The 22725-nt window shown below is 36.7% G+C and overlaps 1 protein-coding gene across 1 annotated transcript; it reads left to right on the top strand.

Moving 5' to 3' along the window:
• Nucleotides 1-2724: 2724 nt before the first annotated feature.
• LOC134679898 (cytochrome P450 6j1-like) lies at nt 2725-15074 on the top strand. The gene is made up of 9 exons (XM_063538829.1): nt 2725-2932; nt 3555-3684; nt 4195-4401; nt 4883-5070; nt 6308-6444; nt 7613-7707; nt 12337-12463; nt 14148-14402; nt 14868-15074. The coding sequence occupies exons 1-9, from the start codon at nt 2748-2750 to the stop codon at nt 15038-15040; spliced, it is 1497 nt and encodes a 498-aa protein (XP_063394899.1). The 5' UTR covers nt 2725-2747; the 3' UTR covers nt 15041-15074.
• Nucleotides 15075-22725: the final 7651 nt, after the last annotated feature.

Here is a 22725-nt window from a genome sequence, read left to right as displayed (position 1 = left end):
TTTGGACGTTTGAGCAGAGTTGTAAAGGAAATATGTACCTAAGCTAAATTAGCCTCGGCTCCATTCAATATCCATTATTTTTGACGCGCCGCCACTGGTACCTATTGAAAAAAAAAGTAAACAAGCAATTTGTACATTTTCGGGTAGTTAAAACCGCCTGGATCAGTCACTGAACGACCTGACTTTAACCTACATTATTTGATCATGTGGATTAAGGAGCCACTTGAGGGTAGATTTTGTTCACTTTTATTTAAATACCTAAAGTAACAGAGTAGACTTTCAATAGCAGCGTTAGCGTCACTTGCACCATCCCACTAATCCGGGGTGAAGCGGTTAAACCGTTAAACCAGTGTCAAATTGTACTGGTAACCATGGTAACTCCAGGTTTAACCGGATAACCCGGGCAAGTGGGATGGTGCAAGTGGCCCTTAGTGTAAAGAAATAAATGGTTGCCTTTAAACAATTTAGAACTTCCAATTATAGGTAGTATAAATATATTTTCTAAAATCGCTTTTGTTTCTATTAAGTACTTTTTGCCTATTTTGGATCTTTATATCACCCCACCCGTAACAAGTTAGGTCAACCTTGCACTGAAAGCAGGTAATAATAGGCTTGCAAACTATGAACCATACAAGCACGGCATCAAACTGCCTGACTTGTAAACAATAAGCAATCAGCATCACAGAGCGCTGAAAACATTAACAAAAGAAGATCAGAACTACATACAATCAAAGGCCTTTTCAGTGTGAAAAAAAAAATGTAAAGCTCGTTCTACACTGTCACCTCCAATCCAGTTTCAATTAACGTGTCCAGAGGAGCGTGAACGCGTTCCATGGGCGGGGTACACATGTGCGAACTGGCAGTTTTGAATCTGTGGTGATGCTTGGACAGCGATTTGGAAATGGAATACCTAGTCCATTTTGCGCGTACTGAGAGTGTCTAATGGTGTCTCAATCTTATACTGTACGTAGTAATGAAGTTTGAGGTTTATATGTTCAACTGTTTTTAGATAGGTACCTACAACAAATCCAAGAACATAGTGTATTTTTTAGGGTTCCGTACCCAAAGGGTAAAAACGGAACACAAAGACGGACTGTCCGTCACCAGTATCTCATGAACCGTGATAGCTAGACAGTTGAAATTTTCACAGATGATGTATTTCTGTTGCCACTATAACAACAAATACTAAAAAGCGGAACCCTCGGTGGGCGAGTCCGACTAGCACTTTTCCGGTTTTAATAGTATTTGTTTATGTTTTCCTTCCTTTAATTTTGTTTTTATTATTGTTGTTTTAGAGATAAAAGGTAAACATTGCGAAAGTTTTCTACTTAATATACCTTAAATCGTCATTAGTGGGACAGAAACGAAACGAGCTCATCCGAAAACGCACAAAAGTCGTCGATATAGGTCACAGGGTCGCCAGGCTAAAATGGGCCTGGGCAGGGCATATGTGCCGACTTCGCGACGAACGGTGGAGCAAGGGCGTTCTAGAGTGGAGACCCCGGCTAGGCAGAAGAAGTGTAGGCAGACCTCCCGCCCGATGGTCCGATGACATAAAAGAGACTGCGGGACCAGTCTGGATAAGAGTGACCAACAACCGCTCAAAATGGAGAGAGATTGGAGAGGCGTATGCCCAACGGTGGGCGAGCACACGCTGAAGAAGAAGAAGAGAAGAAGTGGGACAGAAGTTTGTTGAGAACCATAGATAGAAGAAGAAATATAAGTATGCTTTGATACCTGTTACGACTCGGTGAATTTATCAAAAGTTGAAGCAAAGAGGAAAAACCAAGGATGAAAAATTCAAAATCGTGTCGTATAGGTTATCAAGGAGGAACAGAGCATACCTACTCGATATGTAGAGGACGGGTAACAAAATAATCTTCTAATGTCAAATTTAGCATCCCATTCATATTCATCCGTATTACTCCATCATACGCCCAAGCAGGCAACCAAAGACGCTCTTAATCCAATTAAAACCCGATTGAGTTTTAATCCAATTGAGTTTTAATTCAATTGGCACGTTGTATTCCTGTCTTAACGCACCCTCCCAGACGGGGTAGCTAATTATGCGCCTAGGGTGTCTAGGGCTGAAGCCTACTTGCCGAAACAGGGATTAATTCTGATTTAGAACTTGGTGAAAGTGGTGAAGACTCTAATTTGTATACAAATTGGCTGCATCTGGAAGGGACGTCAATGTGTGTGTTTGAATGTACACATGGGAAATTTAATGGGATCGTTGAAAGTGTAGTGATTTTTCATCGTAAGAGTAATACGTGATCTACATACTTGCTCTTAAAAGGCGTTATTGCACGTAGGCGATGTGGTCCGTAAATCCTAAATTTCAGGGCTGTAATGTACGTCCGAAATTCGGTAGAAGTTTTATTGTTTTTGCCTTTTTTTCGCACAAGTGTGACTAAAAACATTGTGTGTGCCACGAACTCGTGTTAATTCAACTCACACTCGTTTGTAAATTCTTGTTTACCGGCCTTGTACTATTTATTTAGTAGTGCGTCAATTACGCTACATGTTCTATAAAAGTTCAACGATTGGGAAACAGACACAATAAAATGACAACAACAGTTCAGGGTTAAATAATGAGATAACAAATCGTTGCATACAAAAACAAAACAAAGCTAGAACGATAAATCATTACAAATTATAAAACTTCATATTATTATATCGTAGAAGCAGATAGCAAGGACTCAGTATACACCGCGACATCAAACTACGCAGACCCCTCTCAAAATATGTGGCTATATATAGCACTAGCGTTGATTGCCCTTGTATATTATGTGTTTAGAAGTCTCAAATATGATCATTGGGAGAAAAAAGGAGTGCCCACAGCGTCAGGAAATGAAAGATTTTTTGGACACTTTAAGCCTATTATACTGGTGAAAAAACATTTGATCGAATTTTATGAAGCTATGTACAAGTAAGTTTCAATTTAGCATTTACTTCATTCCATGCATCGGAGTTTTGATTTCATCAATATAGAGACGCCAAACAATGAAAATGTCGCAATCGCAACCTGTATCACGCGACCAAAACGTCGTAAGTGCCGTAAGATTCATGGCGCTTACGCGTTTAGGTCGAGCGAGACGCACGGGTAGTTAACATCATTTTGAGTATTTTGACATCAAATTGTAAGATTTGTAAGTTCAAATTGTCACAAGATAAAAGCCGAATGCGGTGCTGTGTACAAATTGCAAGTCACTTTTAGATAATGACAGGATACCACGCTCAATTGATATTTGTGGGAGCAATTTTGTAGACCTTTAAACTGGAGACCGATTCTACTTAATATGAATATTTGTTATGTTTTCGATCATGTTACGATACGAATTTGATTCGTCTCGTAGTGCATCTCACTTGCACCAATAAGTGGGAGCAAACCAAATCACATAACTATACCTCAGAGAGGCAGTAAAGGCAGTCTACTTAATCCGAGGTTCCGTGGCCCTCGGATTAGACTGCCCTTCCACTTAGGCGAAGATGAGAGAAGTCGTGAGGGAACCAACCAATAATCATCCTTAAATGCTTACTTTTTTTGCCAGAGAGTTTCCTGACGCACCATTGATCGGGTACTATATGATGTGCGTCCCCGCATTGATCGTAAAGGACATGGATATCATCAAAACGATTCTCATATCGGAATTCTCTAGTTTCAACTTCAATGGATTTACGGTAAGCCTCTGATAGCTTTTGGTAAGAAATATATAAAAATAAAGCGTGACTTTTGGATTTAACTTTGTAGGGGAATAGTGTAGGGGAATAGATATTTAAGAATTTAGAATACTTATTCTAAATTCTTAAATATCTAAATTCTTAAATATATTAATTTAGAATAGATATTAGATTCTGTGCGGAAAGAGAAGAGTCGCGGAATGTATGCTGGGGCCCAACAGTCTAGAGATGCAACGGATAGTTGTTTGGCCGGATACCGGATGTTCGGCCTGAACATCGGCTGAATATTCGGTATCCGGCCGCCGAATATTCGGCCGGCGGAACTATACCTACAATTCGGTTTTAGGTGTAGAAAATCTTGATCCGAGCGAGAGCGAAGCGAGTTTTGGAATGATTCGCTTGATCGGGTATCAATATTAGCGATAACTTTGCCAAAACAAAATAATTATTATGTTTCCTTCCTTTTGTGTCTGTGTGTGTTTTATTACCATAGTTTTTTTTAAATTATAGATAGACAAAAACGCAGATCCTGTGGCTTCTGTGCACCCGTTCGTTCTCAAAGGCGAGGAATGGAAGTCTGCTCGGGCTCAAGTAACCCCATCTTTGAGTTTAGCCAAGCTGAAGGGCTATTTGCCCAGTATACTGAAAGTGGGAGACGAAATGGTTAAATATGTGACGAAAAACTGCGATGGATCAACCGAATTTGAAGCTGGCAAAGTAAGATTTTTATTAGAGATTTTTTTATTTTGTTGTGGTTCTTTGCTTTCGCCAGATTTCAATAGATTTTGGTTGATAGATAGGTTGAATATAAGCGCAATTTTACTCTATGTTCTACGAAAATTTCCCCTGAGTACAAAACGAGTTATTCCGCCCAGAATGAGGCGCTCATCAAACTTACCAAATTTTATATTATTAGGGTTGACACAACTTGAAGTCCCTTTGCGGGCACGACCACAGATAAGAAAATGACTTGAATATTGACAAATCAAATAGCCGATAAGGATAGTGCCTTACATTAGAAAGGGGCATCATGATTCGTCCCTGAATCGCTGCCAAACTTCGGTTTTGTAGGAAGTGTCCTTTCTGTACGGTAGTAATTACTTCTTAATTCTTACAATGGGAAGTTACTACTTCCCAGTGTAAGAATGAAACGTTAAATTTTTCAAAAAATTCTTAGCATTTTTTCCTTTTATTACAGCTATCCATGTTGTACGCCACAGATGTCATAGGAAATGCCTTTTATGGTATTGAAAATAACTCGTTTGAGAATAAAGACTCATTGTTGTCCATGTTAACAAATGAGATACATTTTGAGACCACAGTTTTCGAGAACATCAAACAGTTTTTTCAACGCATGCCGATAATAAATAAGTTTTTCCCAACAAGGTAAGTCGCTTTATTATTGCACAAGTTATTAGTTGAACCTAAAGGTTCTTACCATATTTCTACGTAGGTACAGTCAACGGTAAAAATATGGGTGCACAGATCATTTCAAAAATATGTCCCATTGCTCTTATGTCAGTGAATTAAGAACTATGGGACATATTTTTGAGTAAGTTGTCTACACCCATATTTTTACCGTTGACTGTACTAGCAGTACTTATTCGTCAAAACAATTAAAGCTTCTCTTTATAGTCCATTTTTTTTAGCATTAGAAAGAACTTCGCAGAAGTTCGCTTGTGGTTCTAAATCTGGCACTTTTAGCGGTAACAATTTGAAGTGAATTATATGTATTGACCATGCTGCATTAGATAATTCAATAATTATTAACAATTAACGAGCCTGATAAAAACTGTACGCTTGCTTCTGCGGAGTTCTTTCTAATGCTAAAAAAAAAGAACTATAAGTTTAGAATAAATTAAAAATGGGGAAAAATTATTGTCTCGCGAGAGACTTCAACTCATGGCGTCTGGATCCACCAAGACCTGGATGGAGCCACCAAGACCTCATCCATAGCTAGCCAATCTTTCCACCGTATGGCCCTAGAGGAGTTCAAGTTTCACCCAAGACTGTAATTTTCCACTTTTAACCGCAACCGGCAACCTTCAAATCAAGAGTGAACAGGCACCTTCTGGGCGAGCTCGCTCCATCTTAGGCCACGTCTACGCCTCGGCTAGTCTGTGGCCATGAGTAAGCCCATTCATAATAAGAAAAAAAAAATATATTCTAAGCTTAATAGCATAGTTCGCAGACGTTTCTGCTTGTTAAAAATTAAATAAAGCTTTTCACGTGTATAAGATTTTTTCTGTCTGCAATTATTACAATACTTTGTTACCATTCGTCACTTCTTTCATCCTGGTCGTGCCTACGGTTGTTATTCCACCTGTCCAACTTCTTTGTCCAATGTGCATTGGGTCTTATTTTCTCATTAAGCAAAACGTGAGACGCAAATACACATTGGACCAATATATTGGACAGATGGAATATCTACCATCCTACAGAATTATGTAATTGTCATGTTAACCAACCGTTTTATACACTAAGGGTCGGTTGCACTAAACTGTTTGTCACCGTTAAAGCGTTTGCAAAATTTTATAAGTTTCATAGTTCACGGCCGATTGCCGTTGATCAGTCTGTCAAGTGTGGATGGTGCAACTGGCCCTTAATATTATTTTTTCTGCAGGTTCGCTTCACAAAAACTCACGGACGTGATGGTCGCGATCATGCGCAAGGTAATAAAGGAAAGATTGGCGACTGGTGAAAAGCGAAATGATCTCATTCAACTTCTTCTGGCACAGAAGGAAAACGATACCAAAGGAGGTAGGTACCTACTTACTATTACGAGTCATCATCATCATCATCTCAGCCATAAGACGTCCACTGCTGAACATAGGCCTCCCCCTTGTTAGGGGGGGTGAATGCAATCGCCACGCTTGGCAGGCGGGTTGGCGATCGCAGTCGAGTACACCGAATTTGAAGGACGCTGCTGCCCGGCCACCGGTGGTCTATTACGGACTATTACGAGTGCTAGTTTACAATAGGGTATTTGACTACTAGTCAAATGAGTTTTGTTTTTGAACTGTCAGCTTGGCCGCTCCGATATATCTGATGACAACTGTATAGTCAGACCATAAAAATCTGCAGCGATTTTGATAGCCCACGCAGTGCAAGTGTCATTTTAAACGTCAAACTTCTATGAAATTATGACGTATACATATACATAACACTTACACTGCGTGGGCTATCAAATCCGCTGCAGACTTTTATTGGTGCGACTTTACAATTTTAGTCATTTAGTCATTTATTTATTGCAACCATAGTGTACAGATCTTAAAAACTAGGTAAATAATATTTGTAGTGTAGGACGTATCACTGGAATACAAATGTAGAATTAACATTACGTAAAGTGACCGTGCCAAGGTGTATTAGTGGAAATAATATGCTAATATAAATGATCGGTAATGCTGTGAACGTTCTACACAAGATATAAATAAACGAGTAAATCAAGCCGTGACGAGTGGCGAAGGACAAATATAAGGCCTTAGTATAAAGGATGACTCACGCTAGACCGGGCCGTGCCTGGGCCGTGTGCGGTCCGGGGCGTCCGACATGTCATTTACCAGGCGTGGCTCACTACGCGATTTCGTCGCTTTGCTACATGCAGCTAAAAATACATCCGTTTCACACCAATTTTGGTGGCTAGCCATAAGCCGCGCGTGGCGCTGTCGCCACCTAGCGGCCATATCTGTTCTGATCGTAACAGACGCGTTTTGTAGAGAGATGAGTCTTCTGTACCTAGTACTATTAATTATTCTGTGTTATGACGGCTGATCGGTGATCACGTGGTGCTTTCCATAGAAAACGAAGCGCCACAAGCTTCGGCCCGGCCCCGGTCCGGTCTAGCGTGAGTCATCCTTAAGGATTAAGGACACTATATAGGCTATAAAAAAGGAATATAATGTTGATAAATCAAATTTCTCATTTTCAGTATACACAGATGAATACATGAGCGGGCAAATGTTCGTGATGATTGTGGATTTGTACGAGACTGCTAGCAATACTTTGGCGGTAACCTTATATCTGGTAAGAATGATTAATTAATACCACTTATTTAATATTTTATTTATAACATTTACCATTTTTATTTATAATTGTATTATAATCTTTATTTATCATTCTTCTTAGGCTAGGTCATTTATAATATGATAATAAAAGTAAAATATAAAAACACTTACAAAACAATAAAAAATACATATAAACACATTATAAAAAACCTAACCTAGGGTGCCTCCGGCAGCGGGGCAGGGCCCAAGCTGCCGGTGGTCAGGGTCGCAGAGTGAGGAACCGACGTACTATAAGGTAAAAGTACGCTTCACCGAATGCTTAAGACCTACACTTACGTTTCTTTTTTAATTAGTTCTGATATTTGCATACGAATATGTTCAATACTAAAATTGAAACTTAGATAAATTTGTCCTCATTTAAACATAACTATAAATTACTGAAATGATTGGACGTATATTAAAAGTATTTTTAAAATAATTTCTTCCAGTTTCCTTGATTGTACCATTTACCGAACTATGAAACGTGATTTGTTCATTATACCGAATAGGGAGGCCACATTACCGAACTAGGAAATAATTGTATGAAAATATGGTGTTGAGTGGTGCCCAAACTTTAGTAGTTCAGTATTAAATCCCTACTATACTTTGTTTTTTTAGCATTAGAAAGGTGGTAAGCGATCTTGACGTGTCTTTTTTATTGAAAAATACTTTTGAAAAATAAGTCATCCCAAATAGGTAGGTATGCAACAATTATCAAACATGTACTTACGTATATGTATAAAAAAATTTAGCTGTTTTATGCATTTTGTCTCGTCCATTTTCTAGGGAAGGTTAAATAACAATAGTTTGAAGTTTAAAAAGTCAAGTTTAAATCACCCCACGACGACGAGATGACGACTACGACGAGACGAATCTAAAAAAAATGTTGGTTGTCTAGGTTTGGACCATCCTGTATAAAATATTATTGCTTTATTATTTTTTGATAATAAAAATAATAAAGTTTAAGTTTAAATAATAAAGATTCGGTTTTTTTATCCACATTCCGAGACTATTATCAGGCGTCCAATAAGCATGTCTAAAGTTTGAGAAGGGCTGGCATTGAAATAATGGTAACAAAAAATAAACATATAAATATAGACCTAGTCGTTATAATAATAAGGATGATATTCTAATGAACGTCGAATAGAAACATGGTCAACGCAAACGTGAGTTCGGTAGCAGAGACCATGGGTACCATTCACCGAACAGCCGTTCGGTGAACGAAACATGGAAAATATGTGGAACCTATTTCGCGAACAGATTTTGAAAATAGTACTTAAATCGTATTCAATATGGTATAACTACAAATCTATCAATTAATTTAATACTTGAATCCTTTACTAAACCGTACATATATAAAGTTCTCGCTAATACTGGCGTAAAATTTCTAAAATTATTGTTTGATAATAGTCTTGCCAAAAACCTTATTTTGATGCCAAAAAGTCGTAAAACATGAACATTTCAAACGCAGTTTTATAATAATCTATATAGGTTATTGTTGTTCGCCAATTGCTCATAAAATTACAAATACATTAATTTATTTGTGAAATTAGGTAGTTAATCTAAATAGTTCGTAATCAACCACTAGAAAAATAATTTCAAAAACATACGCTTTTTCTGATTCCGGACGCTGTTCGATAATACCTTCCAATCAATTTGTCGGTGTACTCATCACCGAACTCACATTAAGCTTAATTTCTGATAATATGACTGCACTAAATTAATTAAATTTACTAAAATACACAAACTAATTAGGTAATCACACTGTAAAACCATACTTTGAAACACAGAAATAAATTTAAAAGGTTTTATGGCCTTAAGAAATATACGCAACTTCTTAACGATTTCTTTAAGGTTGCCCATACAAAGTGGCAATCGGCAGCGACGACCTGTTTTGATCAATTGCCACGTCCCAACTGCGGCACAAATTGGCCGACTCTGAGGCCTAATGGAAGGGACAGGTATTTAACTCGTGAAAAAAAAAATACGCAAGTAAATATCAGCTGTAAGTAATCGACTTATAGCCTAAAATAGAAGAAATTCGGTGATACGGACGGATTCAGACCGTTCGGTGAAGCGTACTTTTACCTTACGCGCCGTGTCCAAATTATTATAATTATTTATAACATTTTAAACTGGGTATAATTATTAATCACGTGTTATTTTTAGTACTTATATAAAACTAGCTGTTGCCCGCGACTTCGTCCGCGTGGAATCTTATCTTCAACATTTTACATCTTTAGTACCTATAATTTTAATATCCAAGCAATGTTGAAATTAAGTACTTTTCTTTTTTAGCAAGTTGTATGAAGTTTTAAGTCAAGTGGCTTTTGATGTTGGTTGCTGAAATTACTTTTCTTGTATTCTCATAATAGATACGTACCTATGCCCTTATACAAAGATTCAAGTTCCGCATTCCGCACTCACAAAATATCCGATCTCCATACAAACTTTCAACCCCTTTCTCACTACCTTGGGGGATGATTTTCAAAAATGCTTGAATTAGTTTTCTTGTATTTTAATATAATACCTTTTTACAAAGTTTCAAGTTCCTAGCTTCAAATAAAATTTGCACCTGAAGACGAACTTTCATCCCCTTTTTAACCCCCGTAGGGGTTGAATTTCAAGAACATTTGCAAGAACGTTGCAATTACTTTTTTTTTGTAATCGGCTATTATGCCTTTCTAAGAATTTTCAAAGCATTTGTTATGGATTTAAACTTTGAAACCCATTTTAACCCTGTTAGGGGATGAACTTTACAAAACGCTGAAATTACTTTTATTGTCTTCTAATAGTATCCCTAAATACAAAGATTCAAGTCCCGCGCTCGAAAAATTTTTGGTATCCATACAAACTTTCAACCCCTTTTTCACCACCTTAGAGGATGAATTTTCAAAAACGCTGAAATGAGTTTGCTTGTATTTTAATTTAAAACGTTTTTACAAAGTTTCAAGTTCCTTGCTTAAAATAAAATTTGCACCCGCAGACGAACTTCCATCCCCTTTTTAACCCCCTTAAGAGTAAAAATTCCAAAAACGTTGCAATTACTTTTTTTTTTAATCGGCTATTATGCCTTTGTAAGAAGTTTCAAAACCATTTAGTAATGGATACAAAATTTCAACCCCTTTTTAACCCTGTTAGGGGATGAATTTTACAAAACGCTGAAATTACTTTTCCTGTCTTCTAATAATATCCCTAAATACAAAGGTTCAAGTCCCACACTCGAAAAAATGTTTGATATCCATACAAACTTTCAACCCCTATTTCACCACCTTAGGGGTTGAATTTTCAAAAACGCTGAAATTAGTTTTCTTGTATTTTAATAATATATCTTTTAACGAAGTTTAAAATTCGTAGCTCAAAAGAAAACTTTAACCCCATACAAACTATCATCCCTTTTTAACCCTGTTAAGGGATGAATTTTACAAAACGCTGAAATTACTTTTATTATCCTCTAATAATATCCCCAAATACAAAGATTCAAGTGCCGCGCTCGAAAAATTTTTCGATATCCATACAAACTTTCAACCCCTTTTTCACCACCTTGGGGGATGAATTTTCTAAAACGCTGAAATTAGTTTTCTTGTATTTGAATTCGATACTTTTTTACAAAGTTTCAAGTTCCTAACTTAAAATAAAATTTGCACCCGAAGACGAACTTTCATCCCCTTTTTAACCCCCTTAGGGGTTGAATTTCCAAAAACGTTGCAACCACTTTTTTTGTAATCGGCTATTATGCCTTTCTACGAAGTTACAAAGCATTTGTAATGGATTAAAATTTTCAACCCCTTTTTTACCCTGTTAGGGGATGAATTTTACAAAACGCTGAAATTACTTTTCCTGTCTTCTAATAATATCCCTAAATACAAAGATTCAAGTCCACCACTTGAAAATTTTTTTGATATCCATACAAACTTTCAACCCCTTTTTCACCACCTTAGGGGATGAATTTTCAAAAACGCTGAAATTAGTTTTCTTGTATTTTAATAATATATCTTTTTACGAAGTTTCGAATTCCTAGCTTAAAAGAAAACTTTAACCCCATGCAAACTTTCATCCCCTTTTTAACCCCCTTAGGGGTTGAATTTCTCAAAATCGCTTCTTATCTCTTGTACACTTTATAAATGCAATCTGGTGTGCAAATTTCAACTTTCTGGCTTTTGTAGTTTCGGCTCTGCGTTGATGAATCAGTCAGTCAGTCAGTCAGGACACTTGCATTTATATATATAGATAGGTATATCAATAAATATTTGAGGACAATATTACACAGATCGTCCTAGTCCTAAACTAAGCTTGTACTCGTAATAGATACTTGGCGATGAAATGCACATACTTATGTAGATAAAAACCTCCTGTATCTAAACATAGAAAACATCCGTAACTCAGGAACAAGTATTCGTAATAAACCCAAAAATAAATGCCCTTGCCGGGACTTGAACCCGGAACCTCTAACTTCGTAGGCAGGGTCACTAGCCGTTAACTTTTTAAGCGTATATTTCTCTTTCAGAATTTTCCTCGATTTAGGTGTCTCAAAGGCTCTTCATAGACAAACAAGATTTAAAATACTAAAAATACAGCTTATTATTAGATACAACTATTTATATTTCAGCTCTCAAAACACCCAGAAATTCAGGAGAGACTCCGATCTGAGGTCAAAGCAATCAAATCAAAAAACAATGGCGAATTCACAATTGAAGACATCGAAGGTGCCAAATACCTCGATATGGTGTATAATGGTAAGTATAAAAAACTTGACAAGTGCGAGTCGGACTCTCCCATCGATGGTTCCGTACATTTTAGTACTTTTCGTAATAGGGGCAACAAAAATACATCATCTGTGAAAATTTCAATAGTCTACCTGCTGTCTACTGTCTAACTAGCTATCACGGTGTGATAACTGCGAGTAAAATAGCATTGACATATTATCATGAATTTATTTTGAAAATACAGTGAAACCTGGATAAGTGGGATCTCAAGGGACGAGCAAATTTGTCTCACTTAAAGAGGTTTACCACTTACCCAGGCTCCCAGTTAGCCAGGTACAAATATTTTTTTGTCTCATTTATAGAGGGTTCCATTAATAGAGGTGAGAATAGAGTATATTTCAGTTATAGAGGTGGTTAATAAGGTATTTAGTGATTATCTTTAAAATTAAATAAGGTAAAATAATCCTTGACCCTAAATATTTTTTAAGTCTGTTTAAATATTTCTTTGAATTTATTTTGAATGATTCTTCAAAGGATAGATATTTCAAAATTAAATTAAATTTGATACAGACTTCATTGCGTATTAGAAATTTAATAAATGAAAATTTATTTTTTCGTGTTACTTATCAAAATTTCAGCTTTCGTTTCGATAGTTTTGACTACTTACATAAATTAACTAAATTAAACTTGAAGTTGTTTAGACACAACTAGGCAAATGCGGAATTTTTGGATAGACTAAGAGTTAGTAAGAATACGGAAATTGTTCAATGAAGTCCAAGTTAGAGAGGTCATAGATTGACGTTATTTCAGATACAGAGGTCAATTCCCTATACAATTCTAAAAAACGATTAGGAAAATGTAATCTTATAAATATAGTCTCAGTAAAAGAGGTAAAATACACTCTCTGTCTCAATTATAGAGGTAAATGTGACTATAAAATCACCACAACGAATCCCAGTTATAGAGGTTCGTTTTTTCTCAGTAACAGAGGTAATTCAGTGCTAAAGTGTCGGGACCGCACCATGAGTCCCAGCTATAGAGGTTTCTCACTTATCCAGGTCCCACTTAACCAGGTTTCACTGTAGTACAGTCAGCACTCTGCAGCAATAGTTGCTAAGCGGGCGAGGTGTACAAAATGATCTTGACGCGACTTTATTGTTAAGAGAATAAGAGCGCGTCAAGGTAATTTTGAACACCTCGCCCGCTTAGCAACTTCTACTGACTGTCACGCGTATTCGGGAAACGAGATAATCACAAGATCTAGAAACGATATAGAGATCAACTAGATTTACATTAGATATCGACTAGATGTGACTTGGATATGTAAGTCATAACTTGTCGAAATCGTTCAAGAGGGCCTCCAGAATTGCGGAAACGTCAAATTTGACATATCTATCTTACAAATATCTTTAAATTATCCATATCGTAACTTGTTGAGGTCTAGTAGAGATCATTTTCAGAATCGAGCCGTGTACCTAGTAAGACTCTAAATATATTTAGGTACTTACAGCATGTAAACTATGAAATCTACTTAACTAACGAATAATCCACCCCGCATCACTCCCGACGCAAAGGTGCCCAGCACACTTCCTTATTGAATCGCGATGGTCAACCTTTGTCCAAGGAACGATCCGGAGACCCGGGACCTCCAGGTCGAGGTTTTCCTTGCCTTTTGCCATTATTTCAATCCTAAACCCAAATTTACGTTTTGCAGAATCATTTCGGATGTTCAGCTTCTTCCTATCTAGAGAGTGCACCAGCGACTGCTACGTACCCATGCCAGGATCTGAACCCTTCAAGATCACCAAGGGTACACCCATCGTCATACCAGCAGGAGCCATCCATAAGGACCCCAAATATTACCCGGACCCGGACAAGTTTGACCCGGAAAGGTTTACAGAAGAGGAGGTGGCTAAGAGACCGAGGTTTGCTTTTATGCCGTTTGGAGATGGACCAAAGAAGTGCATAGGTAAGTCAAATAAGAAAAAACCGGTGCGAGACGGACTCGCCCACCGAGGGTTCCGTACTTTTTACTATTTGTGGTTATAGCGGCAACAGAAATATATCATCTGTGAAAATTTCAACTGTCTACGGTTCGTGAGATACAGCCTGGTGCCAGATGGACGGACGGACGGAAGGACGGACAGCGGAGTCTTAGTAATAGGGTCCCGTTTTACCCTTTGGGTACGAAACCCTACAATTGTAACTTTTTATTCAGTGGCCTTAATTTTATATATTAAGCGAGCTAAGTGTGGCTAGTCCTCACATTGAGGCCTGTTTTCATATTGATTTGCTACTTGTTACTTGCGTTTAGTGGCTAATGTATGAAGTCTCAATAAACATTAATCATTGTGTAAACAGCTTCAATGCGAAAGCCAGCCAGACTTACCTCGCAGACGCACTTATCCGTATCGACCTTACGTATTTGTTTCAGGTGCTCGTCTCGTCACATTGCATATAAAAGCGGCGATTATCAAGATCCTCGACAACTTCAAGTTGACACCTTCTCCAAAAACCAAATATCCCTTCGAGATCGATCAGCACTACATCCTTACTTTCCGACCTAAAGGTGGCACTTGGGTGAATTTCGAACCGATTACTCAATAATACATGTCCTTCTACGTATAGTATTAGGGCAATTTAAATAAAAAATACAACAAAAACAGGTAGTGTTTATTTGTATCCCTAGATCACCTAGATGCTTGTAATAAATTACTACTTAGATGGAACATACAGTCCATGAAAATCTAGTTATTTTAATCAGATTCATACAGAGGGGGTTTGCAGATCGAAATATTTGTGTACAGTAGGTACAGATGCCGCCAGCATAGGTTATTACCTGTCAGTCCTACGAATAAGTAGTGTCAAATTCTTGTCCCTTTTTTTGGAATTTTATGGCCTGGCCCTTTAAGCCAAATCTCATAGGTAATAACTATGCTGGCGCCATCTGTTAAAACCTTTGACAGTGACCAACCCCATTAGCTGCATTTAATTTCCTCCACTTGGAGTACAGAATAAATAAATAAATAAATAAATAAATAAATAAATAAATAAATAAATAAATAAATATTATAGGACATTTTTACACAAATGATGAAGTGCATAATTATTTTCCATCGTATTTTCACGGAAACGTACGAACGTATCATGCTATTTCAGTAGTATAAAGTAGCCGGCCTGACAAATACGAACCTTGCCGAGAAAATTCGATGGAAAATAATTATGCACTACTTAAATACATCTGTTAATATTGTATTGTTCTGTGAGTATAATTATCATGGTTAAAGAAATAGCTGATACAATTGCAAGAAACATGTTTATCCCTACATTTTCCTGCTTCACGGACAACACAAAAACACAATCAGCCTCACAATAACTAAACCAACACTTTATTACGCATCGGTATTACGGAACCCTTTGTCCACAAAAAGGGAAGGGATATCAGTAACCGCTTTCCGTGGCGCTCGTCATTCAATACCCGGTGATATCTCATTTTGACGCCCGACTGAAGCGAAGAATGGCGATTCGGCCCTTGAGGCCGGGCGCAAGTTACAGGGGAATAGAGTCAAGGGCTATAACCGTGAAAATCGAAGTTCGCAAATTGCGGGAATTTTTCTCTGTCACTCTAATTAGGTACGCCTTCATTGGAGTAAAAGAGAAAGATCCCTGCAATTTGCGATTTTCGGTTTTCGCGGTAGCCGCTCAGGGATTGCAACGGATGTGGTTTTATCGGAACCGAAAACGGAACCTGATGTTTTAAATTTGGTTTATCGGAACCGGAACCAGAATCGAAGCCTGAGTAGTGAGTAATGGACGAGATGTTAAGGATAGGTCTATTGAAAATAAAATGCACGTGGCAAGCGGGCAGATGAGCGAATGACAGTTATAAAACTGTTTAGTTATTATAAATAGTGGCAAATTAGGTAAGTTTTTATTTTTAGGGCCTGGATGACAAAATTAGACTCAAGTAAAACCTATGCTGGCGCCATCTATGAAAATCTTTGACAGTTCGTAACCCCATTATGTTATTAACCCTTTACCAGGCTGACAGTTCAAAAATGACAATCGAATGTCAGTCTTACTGATTGAAAATAGAACACATGTTTGAAGGGCCATATGTGGGAAATATATATCCCTTAGCCTGGTAAAGGGTTAAAGTTAGACTGTAAAAAGTCTGCAGCGATTTTGATAGCCCACGCAGTGCAAGTGCCATTTTAAACGTCAAATTTCTATGAAATTATGACGTATAAATAACACTTTCACTGCGTGGGCTAGCAAATCCGCTGCAGACTTTTATTGGTGCGACTATACGAAATACACTGCCATCTTTTTCATCTGTAGAACCTGGGAGCTCGATTTTTTCACAGACTTTACACATGATATCATCAATTTTTGGTGTCCACTAAGATCTCTTTTAAGACTGCATCGAGCAAAATCAGCGAAAAAGGCAGTCACCGTTTAGTGGCTAGCGTCCACATCTCTTGATAATTTTTTTTATAATAAATATCATTATTATCCCAAAGAGTGTGTTTACAACGAATCACCCTTGAAAATTTGAAATCTTTTACAATATAATAAATACACTCATGCAAAGTTGTACCTAAAACGAGATGAACGAGTGTCAGCGTTTAGTAAAATTTGTATAAAAATTTCGATGCTCAAGCTATAAAATCGAGTGATTTCGAAAGCCAGATAACTGGACTACAACGAATCAGGCTTTTCCTATTTTTCCTCTTAAAGACAACAGAGAAACTCAATCGTAAACGTAAACTTTCGTAAAATTTCCATACATCCGCCATATCTGTCAAATTCTCCTTTGAATCAGATGCCCGCTGTGGGCCGTCCGGAGCGGACGCGTACTTAAAATCTCCCATTTTGACAGTTCATTTATGACATAAATTCATGTCCGTATACGAATGATGATACCAGTGAAAAACTGTGTTCAAAATAAATAGGGTAAATGAATAATGTCACACGGAGATCAAGAGTCATTAAAATTTTGATTTGTTTTTATTCATAAGTCATAATACTTTAAAAATATAACAAATTATATAAAAAATATACGAACACAACCAAATCAGTGTAATTAGTTTCTTCCTAATTCACTAAAAATGAAAAAAGTTTGAAGATTTGTTTTATCTTATTGGAATAAATTTTCATTGTGCTGGCATTCATATTACGTCATTTTAAAAACATATATGACATAATGTCAATATACTAGATAGACAATTTATCAACAAATTTCTTCACATTTTAACGTAAACAATATAAATTATTAAAATTTTATTTATGAAGACGAAGCAATGTTGTTCACATAATATCAGCAATAAAATTCTTAGTTTCAACCAGTTTTGTTGCTATTCTGAGAGCTATCACGTGCTTTGAAAGTTAATTCAATGATATATCATAAAGAAATTGAAATCAAGACTCGACCTGCAGTCTCAGCGAGTTTTTGTGGCTATATTATCAGTTGAAAGAACGATATTTAAAGCCAATACCGCAGTGGTCTGGTTTACGAGTACCTATATTGGTTCCATGTGACGATTTTTATATAAATGTATCTATCAAATTAACGTGCTTTTATTTCATTGATATTCGGTGCAAAACGATAACTCAGTAACGAAAAATAATTACTTATCAGAAATGCCTTAGGGTTTTTTTCAGTGAACGTTTATTTATAGGTATTTATGAGGTCTTATGTCTTATCAGTGTGGCTTTGGCCTTTGGACATTTTTGTAATGCTTTGTAATAAGGTAGGTGAGGTATCTATATCCCTAATTGTAGTAACCTTTTTTTGAATGAATTACAATTTAATTATTTAAATAAAAAAGTGGTCTACAAACATACATATCCGCTCGGTCCGCTAAAATAATTTAAGTGCCCTACATAATAGGTATATTTAAGATTAACAATCAGTAAACATCATTAATTACGCTCAAATGCTTGTTTCAAAGGTATAAAAGTACAATTTGCTAAGTAAACTGTCAATCTACATTAATTATAATAGATAGACTCCTAGAAGTCAGCTTACTGAAGATTATGAACAACATATATTATAAGTACTTTCTAAATAAAATACAATTTGTTTTTCCATGACTCATGTAGGCCGTATTTTACTATAGACCATTTTAAATTGAAGATGAAATTAATTCATGATAAAAGCTAATAAGGCCCGGTAATATTTTCTATTATTCTTGAACTTATGTTCAAGTCAGTGTTCAACTGTCAGTGCAAGTAACAAGGCCCGGTTCCGAACCAACATGGTATGGTTTTTTTATAAAACGTGTATTTTTCAAAAGCGCCGGAATATTTTTATAACTATTTTGGTATATATGAAGAAACATTGATTTGGTAATAATATCCTGATTATTAATATAACTATTTCAGTTAAAATAAAGGTGGGCCTTATATGCTTCACCTGACCTTATTCGTCCACATTTAGATCCTATAGCTATATTTGGTCACTTTGGCCGTCACTCTCCATTTGATGCCGATTGTACTAACCATTAAAAGTACAGCTCATATGTACTTTTACCTGTACTGAAACTTAAGCATTTGAGCGTAATTAAAGATGTTCACTGATTATTAACATTACGTGTTAAAGAACCGTGTCCCGATTTGGGCCATGGTGCGTCCATTAATGAATCGCATACTAACGGATAGAGGTTTACGAGTACATTCAAAGAAAAATAATTATAGGCAACCCAATACTAGTGGCTTAGTATACCAAAAATAAGAGAAGAGGGGAAATGGTCGGCTCCAATCTATGAAGTCCAATCTATGCTATATTTCTTCATGCTTTTAGCAACTAGGGCAAGTTATATATCATTTTTGTATAATTTAGGGACGAGGAATTCAGTTTTTAAATAATCGTATGTAGGTATAACGAATGTAATAATTTATGGTAAACATACTCGTAATGAGTCACCATTATTTTAAGTTTCATATTTGTACGCCAATAGGCAAAACACAGAGCTCTATTTATTATTTTATATATAACACCTTAACTGTACCTGTGTTCCACAAATAAATTTTTACTTTACTTTACTTTACTTTACTTCATACAAATAAACTGATTTTTGCACAATAAATGATAATGATATGTAATTTTAGGACAATTTTGGCCTTTACAATCACAGTGTGGTGATTTGTACTAAATAAAAAATTGCAAAATCTAGGCCTAGCAACAAGCTCTTATGAATCGTAATTAATCTTAATCTAACTATCAGAACAATTTATTGATGTTAATATTATTCCATAATAAAATTGGATTATTATACATATCAAATTTAACACTAAGAATTTCACAGAAGGATCGTCAAACATTAAAAAGATTGTATAAAAAATACTAGTCTATAATTTCTAGAATAAAATCTTAATGTCAAAAAAATAAAAATAGGCACTCATATATTTTTTCTGAATATTAATTAGTAGCGCGTGGCGGTGATGATTTCTATTCAAATTGAATTATGGCCAAAGTCAAACATTTAAAAAAAAAAACTGAATCTGGCATTTGAAAAGTGTGAATACAATGTTTTAATATTTTACAGATAAATTACAGGTGATAATTTTGTAGATGTGGAAGGTAGAGTTGTGCTAGGCGTGGTAAGCGGGTGCAGATGCAGGAGCAAATAATAGGCACCAAGCGTGCGTTTTCGCACACCGATTTATTGTCCGTTACGACACACAATACACACATCTATCTATCTTTATACAAACAGAAGGAGAAAGAGCGAAAGCCAAATAATAATTACAAAACACAAATTTAACGGGAAAAAGCAACTTAGTATGACAGCCTCGATAACAACGTTCGTATCTAGCTCTCTGCGCCTGCGGGAAGCGGGCACAATACATCGCTGTCAGCGCTGCAGCCGAGGGCGGATCGTTAGACCGCAGCGCTTACAGCTGCTCTAGGATTACTTACACAGAACAGAGCTCATACATGTGAAAATTATCTAATAATAAAATCGGTCGCTCTGTCCGCGGGTAATTTAATATATTTGGGATTTACAATAAACTATACATTCATCCCTACAATTTTACAAATGAAATGGGTTTCTGCCACCATTGCCACCCTATTATAAAGCAGTAGGCTTTTTTACTAATAAGGGATGCCCACCAAATACGCTCATAAGAACGATTTATTCTATAGATATAGGCTATGAATTATCTAATGATATACAGGGTGTAATCGTTAAGTGTAGCCGGGCTATAAATCCGTAAATATAACAGATATCAGAAAATTTCAAATTGATATCGAAAGTGCGTTATCCAATGAGTAAAATTACATTAATATATTTTTTTAATAAAAGCAGAAATATCCCAAACATTAACTTCAAACCCACCCATACATTTAGTACGACGACTCACCCCTCAAAGAACGTTGGTGTTGTAAGAGATAAATCTGCTTGAGATTCATTATTTGCGATAATAAACTGTAATAAAATAATAAAACTACCGTTTATGAAATAATAAATCTAACATTTATTTTTTAATCACGCCGCAAAGTTAATTTAGAAATATTTAAGGGGGCCCGTCAATGTATCGCACAAGAAGGGCGTCATTTCGAGAAACTACTGTAAACAAAAAATGTACTTCCTTAAAAAATAAGTGTTAGATTTATTATTCCATAAACGGTAGTTTTATTATTTTATTACAGTTTATTATGGCAAATAATGAATCTCAAGCAGTTTTGTCTCTTACAACACCGACGTTCTTTGAGGGTTGAGTCGTCGTACTAAATGTATGGGAGGGTTTGATTGGAAGTTAATGTTTGGGATATTTCTGCATTTATTTAAAAACTAGCTGTGCCCGCGGCTCCGCCCGCGTGGAATTCGATCTGTGTCAGTAAGCGGCTAATTTCTAATCCTAATTTCTCTCCCTCTCCCCTGGAGGCGGAACTTGAAGTATAGTTGACAGATGGATACGCTAGAGGACTGCAGTCCAGATTTAATATTTTACAATTAGGTACCACAAAATAAAACTACATACCAAAATCAATAGTTTTGCGATATAAAAAAAATTTCGATATAAAAACGCAATTTGATAGACATTTGTACATTTTTACTTTTAGTATGGAAATCGGTCACATCAATTTATCACGAAAATCGACAGTGCTACAGTAGTAACGTTGCAACAGAGTAATGCTGTTGTAGTCGCCATACATTAGAAAGTTATTGAAAAGGCGAGCGAAGCGAGCGCGAAAAATTTCGATATAAAAACGCAATTTGATAGATAGTTGTGCATTTTTACTTTTAGTATGGAAATCAGTCACATCATTTTATCACGAAAATCGACAGTGCTACAGCAGTAACGTTTAACAGAGTAATGCTGCTGCAGTCGCCACCCGAATGTCACTTTTATCATAACTTATAATGTTATTGTAAACGCGAGCGAAGCGAGCGCGAAAATTTATCGATATAAAAAACGCAATTTGATAGACAGTTATACATTATTTTTTACTTTTAGTCCCAACCAGGCGCGAATCCAGGATTTCATACAGAGAAGGGACGGTACAGTTTTCTATCAGCCTAGCTTCGCATAGGGCTCGACATTTAAGGGTCTCAGCGAGGTTTTTTTCATACAGAAAAGATGCAAGAAAGCAGAGCTTTGAATTGACCAAGTGAATTGAATTGGCGAAGTGTGAGCAAGGCAGAAGGCCCAGCTGCGAAAGAGGAAAGCTTGGATTTGGATCCACGCCCAAGTGTAATTAAGGGAGAAGATCAACTTTGCCATAAGGCAGAAGACTTCGCGTAAGACCTTACGCCGAACTGCAAAAGAGTGGCTTGAAATCGAATCTATGCATGTAATCACGACTCTTCTACTGCTCGCTCTTTGGCTTCACTCGAAAGCGCTACTTCATAGGATGCTTTTAGTTTTCGGGTTTCACGGGGCCCCTTATAACACTTTGACAGTTAGGTCTCAGGATCGCGGCTAAGGAGCAACTCGGCTTGGCCGACAAATCTGGCGTGCAAGAGAGCAAAATTCGCTATAAAATCGGTAACCTATGTCGAAAAAATCGGCTGGCCGCAAGCCCGAAAGCAAGATTTTTTTCCATGACTTTAAGGGCCTCCGCGTAAGGTCAAATGGAAAGCCTACGTTGGAGATGTTCTTACGTACCCTCACTCTCTTACTTGATCCCTACGGCCCTTCGTTATTAGATGGGTACTTGTATGTACACGTATAAAAGTTTCATGTAGGTACCTACTCCACGACGACTGCAGTGCTGATGCAGCCTGCGCTTTTTTTTTGCCTACGGTTTTGGTGCCATAAGCAAGTTCTTATTTTGCTTA

Source organism: Cydia fagiglandana, chromosome 3, assembly GCF_963556715.1.
Source record: "Cydia fagiglandana chromosome 3, ilCydFagi1.1, whole genome shotgun sequence".
In the NCBI taxonomy this organism is placed as follows: Eukaryota; Metazoa; Arthropoda; class Insecta; order Lepidoptera; family Tortricidae; genus Cydia; species Cydia fagiglandana.
Note: the sequence above shows the minus strand (reverse complement) of the source record. Positions and strands in the feature narration are given on the sequence as shown.